The 11,290-nt window shown below is 60.6% G+C and overlaps 1 protein-coding gene and 1 long non-coding RNA gene across 3 annotated transcripts in view; both read right to left on the reverse strand.

The window, feature by feature from the left end:
- Positions 1 to 2,831: 2,831 nt before the first annotated feature.
- On the reverse strand, positions 2,832 to 4,059 carry LOC144224447 (uncharacterized). 2 transcript variants are annotated; one of them, XR_013333052.1, is made up of 2 exons: positions 3,545 to 4,059; positions 2,832 to 3,293 (listed from the first exon to the last, which is right to left on the reverse strand). It is a non-coding gene; the product is annotated as an uncharacterized LOC144224447 (long non-coding RNA). The 2 variants fall into 2 exon arrangements; XR_013333051.1 differs by having other exon boundaries at positions 3,405 to 4,059.
- Positions 4,060 to 8,449: 4,390 nt separating this feature from the next.
- AIRE (autoimmune regulator) overlaps positions 8,450 to 11,290 on the reverse strand; it is an 11,167-nt gene continuing 8,326 nt past the window's right edge. The window contains exons 13-14 of the mRNA XM_077755365.1: positions 9,670 to 9,738; positions 8,450 to 8,700 (exon numbers count right to left, since the gene is read on the reverse strand). Coding sequence (XP_077611491.1) covers positions 8,620 to 8,700; positions 9,670 to 9,738 — 150 coding nt within the window. The 3' untranslated portion in view covers positions 8,450 to 8,619. The remainder of the gene's footprint in view (positions 8,701 to 9,669; positions 9,739 to 11,290) is intronic.

Raw genomic sequence — 11,290 nt, forward strand, 5'->3', positions numbered from 1 at the left:
TCAGCCTCGGCCGGGGACCCTGACACCTTGGCCGGGGACCCTGACACCTCGACCGCGGACCCTGAGACCTCGGCCCGACCCGGCCGTCTTGTTCAAGGCCCTAAACCTGTCGGATGCAGCCAACGCGCCGCGTTATCCGGGGTCGGCGCCGGCAGCCCAGGTCCCGACCGCCGGCCCACAGCTGACGCCCCCTCCGCACGCCCCGAGCACTTGCAGCTCCAGGCCCCGCTCTGTTTTAACTCTGCTTTTCTAGAAGTTGGTAGCAGGAGCCCAGGGACCCTTCCCTCCTGTTCAGGCACCCAGGGAGGGTCTGCAAGCTTTACCCGGGGGGCCACTGAGGGTGCGTCCGCTTGACCCGGATGCTGCACGGAATTTAGAGGAAAGCCAGCCACCTTTCGTTATTCGTTTATTCCGCAAGTATCTGCTGGACCCTTGGAAAACCGACATCATGTGGGGGTGGGGCCCGGGCCAGGACCGCAGAGTCCGCCTTGCGTGGCCCGTGGGTCAGTCAGGAGGAATGATGGAGCCCCTCTTGTGAGCCAGGCCCCCACGAGTGGGGACCCAGCCAGGATCGCAGAACAGACTGGCCGGGACCTCAGGGTGCCTGGTGGTGAGAATCCCTGGGGAACCAAATCAAGGGCTTGGGAAAAGCACCCATCCCGCGGGAGCCCTGACCCAGGGCTGGCTGGCCGGTCAGCAGCCTTGGGAGGCAGGCCCCACTCTTTCTTTCTTCCTTCCTTCCTTCCTTCCTTCCTTCCTTCCTTCCTTCCTTTCTTTCTTTCTTTCTTATGTTTTATTTATTTCTGAGAAAGAGAGAGAACAGTGAAGGGTCAGAGAGAGAGGGAGACACAGAATCTGAAGCATCTCCAGGCTCTGAGCTGTCAGCACAGAGCCTGACACGGGGCCCGAACCCACGAACCGTGAGATCATGACCTGAGCCGAAGTCGGACACTTAACCGACTGAGCCACCCAGATGCCCCAGGCCACGCTGTTTCTTGAGCTGAGTGGTGACATGCTGTGTTTGCTTTATGGAAACTCAGTGATTCGTGCATCATCTTTATGTGTGGTGCATTCTGATAAACGGTTTGCCTAAAAGTATTCTGCTGCTGGGGGAGGGGACACGGGAGGTATCAGTCGAGGAGGGCAGAGGTCGGCTTGCAGGAGGAGTGAGTCCCAGAGCCCCCCTCCTGCCCAGCACCTGCCTAAGGATTCTGCCTTATGCGCTTAAAACCTCTGCCAAGTGTTTGTATCACAAACAAGGACAATAATGTGACGATAGTGATGAATAAAGAGAGTAAGAAAAAGCATCTTTAATTTCTTTTCCCAAAAAAAGAAGTGTGGGGAAAGATTAGAGGTTCGGGATCGGCAGGGGGGCAGGGGGCATGGGGAGCAGCGAGTGCGAACACAGACTCCCCCTCTTATTTAGCTGTGGAAGTAAGAATGCAGTGAGCTCTGGGCCCAGAACAGAGTGTGAACATCCTAGTTCTGCACACGTGTGTGTGCCTGTGTGTGTGACTTAAAACACATGGCTTAGCTGTGAAAAGCTAAGTGGCAAACACAGGGCAAACACTGGGCCAGCAAAGGCCATTGTAGCCTCTGTTGGCTCAGGGCTCCCAGAGACGTGGAATGGTCTCTGAGCCCCCGCCTGCCCATCTTCCTGGCGGCCTCAATACCGTCACTGGGTCACAAAGTGTCCGAAGCCTGGAGGCCTGTGTGAAGGAACATGCCTTTATAGTATCTCCTTCTGAGAGCCGGGCCCTGAGAGTGGCTTCACGGGCCGTCTGGTTACAGATCTCTCAGGAGGTTGCAGCCAGCCGGGGCTGCCTCATCTGCAGGCTCGACTGGGGCCGGAGGGGCTGCGTCTGGGGTGACACTGCACGTGGCTGTGGACGTGGCTGCGGGTGCAACCTCACCACAGGGCTGTTTACGTGTGTTCAAACACAGGCCTGGCTTCCCCAGAGAAAGGGCTCCCAGGGGAAAGCCACAATGATCCTGACGATCTAACCTCAGGAGTCACAAACGGCGGGACCAGCGTGGTCTTTTTTTTTTTTAAGTTTATTTATTTATTTTGAGAGAGAGAGAGTGCGAGCCAAGGGAGGGGCAGAGAGGGAGAGAGAGACAATCCCAACCAGCAGTCAGCACAGAGGCAGACACAGGGTGTGATCTCCCGACCCTGGGATCATGACTGGAGCCGAAATCAAGAGTTGGATGCTTAACCGACTGACCCACCCAGGTGCCCCTGGCACATTCTATTCGTTAGAAACTAGTCGCTAGGTTCAGCCCACGCTCACGGGGAGCGGTATGAGGCATAAAGCTCCCCTTCTTGAAGAGATGGATACCAGAGAATGTGGTGACATGTTTTAAAGCCACCACCAGCCCCTTCCAGGGAAGGCTTGGGCGAGACAGTCGCTGGGGCCGTGTGGGCACGTCCTAGGTGTCAGGCGGGCATGTAATTGGGGAAAGGGCTGGTCTTTCCTGCTGCCAGGCACACTAAGGGCCCCCTCTGGCTCTCAGAAGATCAAACACACATCCTGACTGCACAGAAAACATTTGATGGTTTCTGACATCAAGTGTGCCTGGATTTTCTCCCACCAATCCCTTCTCGGGCACCAACTGGGTGGCCAAAGACTTAATTCTTTGGTTCTGACACTTAATTCCCTGGTTAGGGGCAGACTTCACAGGGCTGTTCCCACTTCAGAGGCCAGTCACCAGTTAGTGGGTCCCCAGGCCACCCACACTTCCGTCTCACTTGGCCACGTGTTGGGGGTTCCAACGACTCCCTTTCCTCAGGCTTGATAAATTGCTAGAACAGCTCACACAGAACTCTGGAGAGCACTTTACTTACTACGGTTTATTAAAGGGTACGATGCAGGCACAGATGAACAGCCAGGGGAAGAGGTCCCCAGGGCAAGGTCCAGAAGGGTCCCAAGTGCAGAAGCGTCTGTCCCCACACAGTTAGAGCGAGCCGCCCTCCGGGAAGATGGGTGCACTCATCACCCCAGAAGTTCTCCAGCGTGGAGGTCTTGGGGAAGTCCCCAGCATGTTAGCACAACTGATGGAACCACTGACTGTTGGGAATTAATCTCCAGCCCTTCACGTCTCTAGGGGTAGGGGGTGGGGGTGGGCTGAAAGTTCCCGCTCTCTGATCACTGGTTGCTCCTGGTGACCAGCCGCCATCCTCCAACAGTCTGCGCACTGGCACATTCTCAGGCGATGGTCATGAGTAACAGGTGCTCCTCGCAGCCCCGTATGTGAGGAAATTCCTGGGTTTTAGAAGCTCTTGTGTCCGGGATCTGGGACGAGAAATGACAAATACACATTTCCTGTTGTCACAGAAGGGAAATAGGAGGCTCGGCGTCACAATTCCACCAAGTCAGGTACAGATAAGAATCGGGGCCACTCACCCGCCCGTCTGCCCCCAAACGAAGAAGACGGGACGGTGGCGGGGACGTCATTCCGAGCAGACAGCACTCAAACTGTGCCCCGAGGTCTGCTGCCCCAGCCTGGGTAGCGGCCATCACCACCAGGTACACAGCTGTCATACCGGGATCTCTGTCACCATCAGTCCCTGGTGGGTCTCAGGGCCACCGGCTCCCAAACCTGGGCGGGGCCCACCTCCTCGGAGCCTCCTGATCCAGCACCCGAGGGACGCTCTGCATGAGTGGCAATGGCATCACTCTGCCCTGACGCCCGGAGGAAGATGTGCCGAATACAGAATCGTGGGCGAGAAAGCATCTTCCCACAGGGGTGCGGCGGCGCGTTCCATTGCTCTGTTCCCTCCAGCCTCGCTGCTGAGAAGTCACAGACACTCTGCCGCCTCCTCATTTGCACACGACCCGGTGTTCTCTCTCCAGAAGCTTGTAGAACCTTCCTTTCCCAGGGGTGGTAGAATTCCACCAGGAAGTGCCTCTCCCGGGTCTAGTCCGGCCTCCCGCCGCGGGGCTGGGCCCGCCCTGTCCCCTCCCAGCGCCGAAGTGCATGTTTTCCCTCTGGGACAATTTCTGGACTTATTTCACCAAAGACTTCTTCCTCTCTGATTTCCCCTTTCCTCTTCCTAGACCGCCCGCACTTACAGCCTGGATCTCTGGTAGGGGTGGTGCCGATCTGTACTTTCTTATTTTTAGCTCGTTCCTGCTGTACTTTCAGAGAGAGCTCTTTCCCTCGACATCCCAATCCCCTGTGAAGTTCTTTGTTTCTGCTGGCGTAGTTACGGTTTCCAAGAGCTGTTGTTCTCTGAATGTTCCTTTTTTTCAAGTTTATTTCTTTATTTTCAGAGCGGGGAGGGGCAGAGAGACAGGGAGAATGAGAACACCGATCAGCTGTCTGTCGACGCGGCGCTGGAACTCACAGACCCTGAGACTGTGACCTGAGCCAACACCAAATCGGACGCCTCACCGACTGAGCCCCCCCGGCGCCCCCCAGTGTTCTTTTAACGGAGTCTTACTTCCCGTTTCATAAACAGAGGCCCTAAGGATCTTGCTGCTTTGTTTAATTGTTTACCGTTCTCTCCTCCCTTCAGAGTCTCTTGTTTCAGCCTTTCAGCTTCATTTCTTTTTGTTTGTTTTGGTTTCAGTCATGTTAGCGGCCTTCTGACTGTCTGGGGACCCTGGGCCGTCTGTGACGATGCAGTGAGACCTCTGGCTGTGACAGGTGATTTACAGTGTTCAGCCTGGTAAGGGAGCTGGAGGGGCCGACTGTCAGGGAACCCCCCCCCCGAAACCTTGGTCCCTGTCAGAAGAAGAACCTTCCCAGCTCTTGCCTGGAGCTGATGAAGAGGGGCTGGGCCCCGACATTCTGCCTGTGGTGACCTGGCCACGCCTGTTCCGTGTGGAGCCGCTGCCTCGACTGTTTGTGGCTCTCTCGGGCCCAGATGCTCTGCCTCCGCCTCCCGAGAACAGACATCCCGACCTCTGCTGGGGTGACGGAGGGGCCGTGGGGCTGCACCCGCTTCTCGGCCAGCTTGCCCCTCCCTCCACTGTGAGGGCCCCCAGCAGGCACATCTGCTGAGGCCCCGGAACCACCCAGCGCGGGCCTGGCCATCTTCTGAAGGCCGCGGCACGGAGGGTGGCTTGCAGACGTCTTGGAAGACCTGTGCCCACCTTCCCTGGCCCTCAACTTGTCCAACCTGGGTGTCTGCACCAGCTGCAGAAGCATCTGGAACGCCTGCACCTCAACCACAAGAAAGACCCCTCCCAGGGCTGCTGGTCCCTGGCTCGTGGTCTGCAGGCCACCAGGAGACACGGGTGCTGCAAATGGGGTACAGAGTGTGGCAGAGGAGCCGGGGACCTACCCGGGGAGGCGGCGTGGGTGGACCGAGAGTGGCCAGGTGGCTCCTCAGGAGGGTCGGCAGCAGACGCGGCTGCAGGCTGAAGTAGGGGCTGTGATCACCTACTTCCAGACACCTCAGGGTCTGTCGGTGGGGTCTCGTCTTTGCTCCTGGGCTGCCTCTCACCTGCGTGTAAGGTCAGCGCCTGTGGGCAGCAGGAGGGCTGTGCAGAGGACAGGGAGCGAGGCCCCAGCCTGCGGTGGGAAGCGCCCCCCGAACCGTGGGACAGCCAGGCGGTCCTCGCGCGTTCATTCACTCACTCGTCCACCCTTGCACTCCTGCACAGGCTTTGTGGGGATCCGCAGGCCTGGGCTCCGGGTGAGGGGTGGGGGTGGCCCCCACCCACGGGCTCCCAGCCCTAAGTACCCATGCCTGGCATGAAGTGGGTGTGCCTTTCAGGGCTCAGACTTTCACAGTTATTTAAAAACATTCTGAATGACGGAACTACTTTACAAAGGAAACGTCACCTAGGATCCCTCCTCTAACAACTTGTCTTCACCGTTCAGTGTTTTCTTCCAGTATTTCTCTCCCTCTGCACATGTGCACACGCCCATACACACTCATATGTGTGTACATACCCACACACTCACATATGTACATGTATGTATACACATACACATATTCTTTTTGCATGTACCCTATGCATGTACATTCTGTATACCTTCTCTCTTTACATATATACGTACTCCTTATATATATGTACTCCAGGTATGTATGTGTGTATACATGGATATCATACATGCAAATATAAATATACAAGTAAGTAAATTAAACCTAAAGAACACTTATCTGTGTGCCCACCAGCCTCGTATGTAACATTTTTACTGTCTGGATGATATCCCAATCTGCAGCTATAGCATTATTTCTCAAGATATTCCTTGGGTACTGAATGCTTGGTTCATGTTCAAAGTCAGATTCTCTAATTCTACAGGCCCTTGCCAAACACCCCTGCACCGGCTCTGGTCGGCCTGGGCTGCAGCGTGTACAGCACAGACCTGCCCCGGCACACACGGTCTGGGGCGGCAGGCAGCGAGCCAGGGACGAGAAAGGGACAGTCACAAAGGGAGTGGGCACCGAGGGAGGGACAGAGTGTCCTCATCGCACGGGAGCAGCTTGCGCCGGTGGGGTGTTTCTCTCTGGGGGGGGCTAGGACGCCCGGTTGGGCTGCGTGAGCACATCGTGCACCTTGGGGCCAGTTTGCGGGTGGCGGCTGGGGAAACTGCTCATGGAGCAGAGCGGCTGGTCCCGGTGGCCCCTGTGCGATGCCTCCCAGACGGGCTTTCAGAGTCCCGAAAAAATCGGTGGAGGTGGGGCCCTCAAACCGCGCTCAGAGCAGCAGCGCTGCAGTTGGTGACCCCGCTCCCGTCCCAGGTGCGCGATGATGCGTGAGTTCCGCTGGTTCAGGTTACAGGACCCACGACCCCCCCCCACCCCGCCCTCTCACACAGGGCCGGAACCCAGGCCCCTTGTTCATAAGTTAAGAATTTCAAAACAGTGACAATGAGCCTCCAACCTCGCGCGGGCCGGTCCACAGGCCTTTGTTGCCTCTTTGGATCAGAAGAGCTGATGCTGATATTCTGGCCCAACCGCGTCCCCGCTAAAGAGACAACAAGGTAAGGGACTTCTTCCCGGGGACCACCACGCAGGGGGAGGTCGGGGCAACCCTGAACACAGCCCCCAGACGAGAGCAGGTGAGGGACCCAGGGCGGGCGGAGAGGACACCCCGAGGCCGAGGCACCGGGCCCAGCTCCCGACGCGACCCGACCCTCGCTGAGGGCGGGCCAGGTGATCAGCGTTCGACAGGGGGCCCAGCGCCAGACGTGATGGCATCTGGAGACGGGTCTTACAGAGGAGATTTGGTTAAAATGAGGTCACCAGGGTGGGTCTGAACCCAATGTGACCGGGTCCCTATGACACGAGCAGACCAGGCACAAATAGACGCAGAGGGAGGGCCAGGAGGTGAGGATGGGGGTTGGGGGGAGGTCATGGAGCCAGCCCCGCCCCCACCTGGTCCCGGGATGTCCCGCCTCCTGGACAGAGAATGAAACAGCGCAGGGAGCCTGAGCCGCCCCCCACCCCCCACCCCACCGCGGGACAGCAGTGCGGCCGATTCCAGCACGAACCGCTCACTTGCTGGGCCCACACATGGCTCAGGGGAGACAAAGGCAGACGCTGTTCCAGCACCGGCCGGGCAAGACAGACTTCCGCCCCCACAGACAGACCAGAAGGAGTAGACGCAGGGTCGCTGCAGGAATGTCAGCTCCCGGCTGGGCCCCCCGCCCCCCCCACTTCTGTTACTGTTAATGGTTCCAGGCGAGGCCCGGATAGGGTTCCTGGGGAGGCCAGCGGGGACAGACTGAAGAGGCGGGCACACAGCCCTGCCCGGCCCCCTCACCCGGCCTGCCTGCTGCTGGCCCTCTGCANGGGGTGGGCGCCCCCTCCCAGCCCCGTCCAGGAATGTGACCCACCCTCCGAGCTAAGTCCACGTGTCCCCACGGCCGCCCGCTGCCCGGCCAGGCCTGCAACGACACCAGTGTCCACACCGCTGGGCGGCCCTGTTTGAACAACCGACTCAACCAANNNNCGGTCTGTCCCCCAACCTGCCAACTCCCACCGCCTCGTCCTGCTTCACGCTCCACAGCGGTCACCCGCTGAGGTCGCCTGCCTCTTGCATGTGAGCCGTCCCTCCCACCGGAGTACCCCTCTTGGACCCCCATGCCAGGGCGATGCGAGCCATAGGGAGCACCCACAAGAGAGCTTTTTCAGATCAATGTGTAGATGAGGAGGTGGCACCGGAGGGGACATATCACGATGAGGAAACAGACGTGCCAAGGCCCTGGGGTGCGGATGAGCTGGGCCCTGGGAGGGCCGGAGGAGGTGGGCGGGCCCAGGCCTCATGCTTGGGCTGTACTGGGGGCTCTGGGGAGCTCTGGAGTGCTCCCAGCGGAGACAGAGTGCTCTGTCCACTTCTAGGGCCATTCCCGCCCCCGGGCGTCTCCCTTCCGGCCAGCGTGATGGACACTTCAGGCACCAGAAATGCAGGGGCGCGGAGCCCCCAAGCAAACACCCCGCCTGGAGAGCGCGTCGAAACCCACAGATGTGGTTTTTATTTCAGTGCACACGTTGCTCTGTGTGTCCAAGAAGATGGGCCGTGTCTGCGAGCCGAGTGTGGGCGACGCCTGGACCTTTCAGTGTTTCTTGGTCCTGATGGGAGAGGGGTCGGCTCTCAGCTGAGGCTGCGTCCACGGGGGCCTCCCCTCCCCCAGGGCTCCCCGCAGACCCGCCGTCCTGGGTCAGGAGGGGAAGGTGGGTGCCTCGGCCAGCGGGCGGGACATGCTCTGGATGGCCCACTGCAGGATGCCGTCGAAGGAGTGCTGGAACGCAGGAGAGCAGAGGACTAGGGACTCACCGGAGCCCCCAGGGGACAGTGCACACCCCCTGGGCTCCAGCGTCCCCTGGAATCGTGAGCGTCCTGACCCTCCTATTCACGGGTGGGGAAACTGAGGCTTGAAGAACACAGGACACGTCAGGCGAGGGAGGACTCCCCCTCTGGTGCTCTACCATAACATCCTGCAAACCAGGCCCAGCCCCCATGGCTGCTCTGCCTCCGAGGTTGGAGGCAGGGCCAGTCTTTCCATCTCTGTCCTCCCACAGGATGGGGGGGGGGGGGGCNCCGCGGGGGGGGGGGGGGGGGGGGGCATGGGGAGGCCCAACCTTCCAGCATAATGGGGTGACTGCCTCCTTTCTCCAACGGTATCGGGCGACTGCTCTGCCAGAGCCACAGGGCCAACATCCAGTGCCCGGGGTCACCCCTAAGGACTCCTGTGTGCCTGGGACCCACCCCTGCCCAGCCCCCCACACTGGGCAGGGCCCCACAGCCCAGGGGGGACACGGTGGGCCACCTGGCTGTGGAAATGGCTGGTGGAGTCTGACCTCTTGCCAAAAGAAGATGGAGCCCCCAAAGCCCCATTTTCTTCACAGCTGTTCATCTTAGGGTGGAGAGGCCTGGGCTCAGAGGGGGCGGGGGGAGGTCCACTGAAGGCAGGAGTCCCCGGGGCACCCCCACCCCCCCGGGGGAAGTCGTAGCATCAGAGTCAGGCTTCGGGGCAGCTGAGGTCCCACAGCCACTGTTCCCCCGGGGTCCAGGAACTGGGGACCAGGCGAGAAACCAGAAAGGCTCAGGGGCCCCTTTTGGCCCCTTTGTGTCCTAGGGGCTCCCGATGGGCCTGGGGTGCTCGGCGCACCCAACAGGGGCTCCCCGGCCCTCCTGTGGCTCGGGTGCTGGCTGCTCGCGGAAGGCGCGGGGGCAGAGCAGAGAAGGACCCAGCCAGGTGATGCATTACCTCACTTAGGAGGGACTCCAGGTCATCCCTGTGCACAACTGGCTCGTGACTCGCAGAACCGTCCCCTGCCTGCACCCAGGAAAGGGAGGTCAGCCCAGCTTCCGCACCCCTGCTAGGGACAGCAGCCCAGCTTCCGCACCCCTGCTAGGGACAGCAGAAGTGAAGCAGGACACCCTGCAGAGGCAACAGGGGCTACTGCCAGGGCAGGGGGTGCTGCCCCAAGCAGGGCCCTGGGAACTGCATTCTAACCCCTGGCTCCCAGGGCGGTGGGCACAGGCAGGGTGGGTGTGAGCGAGCTTGGGGCTGCCTGCTGGGGCCCTGGCACCTCTGGAAGCTGGCTGCCCACGGCCCCCAGGCCTGCCTGACTCCACGTGTTACATGCAACCTTCTGGGGAAAGCCAGGTGACCCAGAGAACCAGCTAGAAGGGACCCGCCATGGATGGGGAAACTGAGGCTGAAAGAGGAGAGCGCCTGGTGCGATACCAGCCGTTCACCCATCCAGGAACATTGCCAGGGTCAACTGTGCCCCCGCTACCCCCGCCCCCATGAGGGGCCAGAGCAGGGCAGCAGGCTGTTTCCAAACAGGCTGGGAGGGACAGAGGCCATGCTAGGTGGGCCCGCCTGAGACCGCCAGGTTCTGGCTCAAAACAGCCAAATCAAAGCTCATAAACACAGGCCCTTTGAGGAAGCGCGGGGGCCACACCCACACCCTCAGGACCTCCCAGGGTGAGGAGGGGCGAGGGGAGGGGCCAAGGGGCTGGGACGCTTTACTCTCGGAAGCGGTGACATTTCACATCGCAATGACAAGGGGTCTTAGCTAAGAAGAGGAAAGAACCCAGGTGTCAATTGAAGAAGCATCCGGAGGGAAGGACGCCCTCCGGGGCGGTGGGGGGAGGGGGGCGGATGGTGGTCGGCAGAGCTGGAGCACACCAGGTGCATGAGGGTGGGGGTGGGACGCTTCCATGGGGGGCTGCGTGCGCAGGTGTGGGCTGAGCCCCCTGGTGGGCAGGGCCGAGGTCCCCCAAGGCCTGGGTGGTCTCGCACCCGCGCAGCGAGTTCGGGGAGTATGCGGTGCAGCTGGGGAGCAGGACGGGCCGGATGGGGTAGGACTTATCACCACCCAGGGCCCGGAGAGGCTCTGGAGGCCGGGACACCGTCAGGCAGGGCGAGGTGCGCCACCCCGAGGCTCCCGGGGGCACACAGGTCCTGAGGGAGACCTGCGGTGACAGCGGCTGGGCAGGGGCGCAGACAGGACGGGGCCCCTTCTCCCCAGGGCCCCTGCCGCAGGCTGGGGCTGGAGAGGACTCTGGCCCGGGGCATCCGGAGGACTGGGGGCCAAGTGCACAGTGGGGGCCCCGCTGGGGAGTCGAGCGGGCCTGCCCCTCCCTGGTGTGGAGCCTTCTTGCTGCTGCCGCCTCCCCCCCCCCCCCGCCCCACCGTGGGCATCATGCGCCCCAGGCGCTGGGAGAAGGGGCCTTAGGGGGAGCCCTGGGCTCGGTCGTCGTGAAAGGGACGTGCACCCAACGGCCATCTCACAGCCCCTGGCTTCCCTTTCTTTCTAACAGGTTATGGGAAGGGAGTCTACGTAAACGACTGTATTGTATAGAATAGTGAGCACGTC

This window comes from Crocuta crocuta, unplaced genomic scaffold, assembly GCF_008692635.1.
Source record: "Crocuta crocuta isolate KB4526 unplaced genomic scaffold, BGI_CrCroc_1.0 scaffold675, whole genome shotgun sequence".
Lineage (NCBI taxonomy): Eukaryota > Metazoa > Chordata > Mammalia > Carnivora > Hyaenidae > Crocuta > Crocuta crocuta.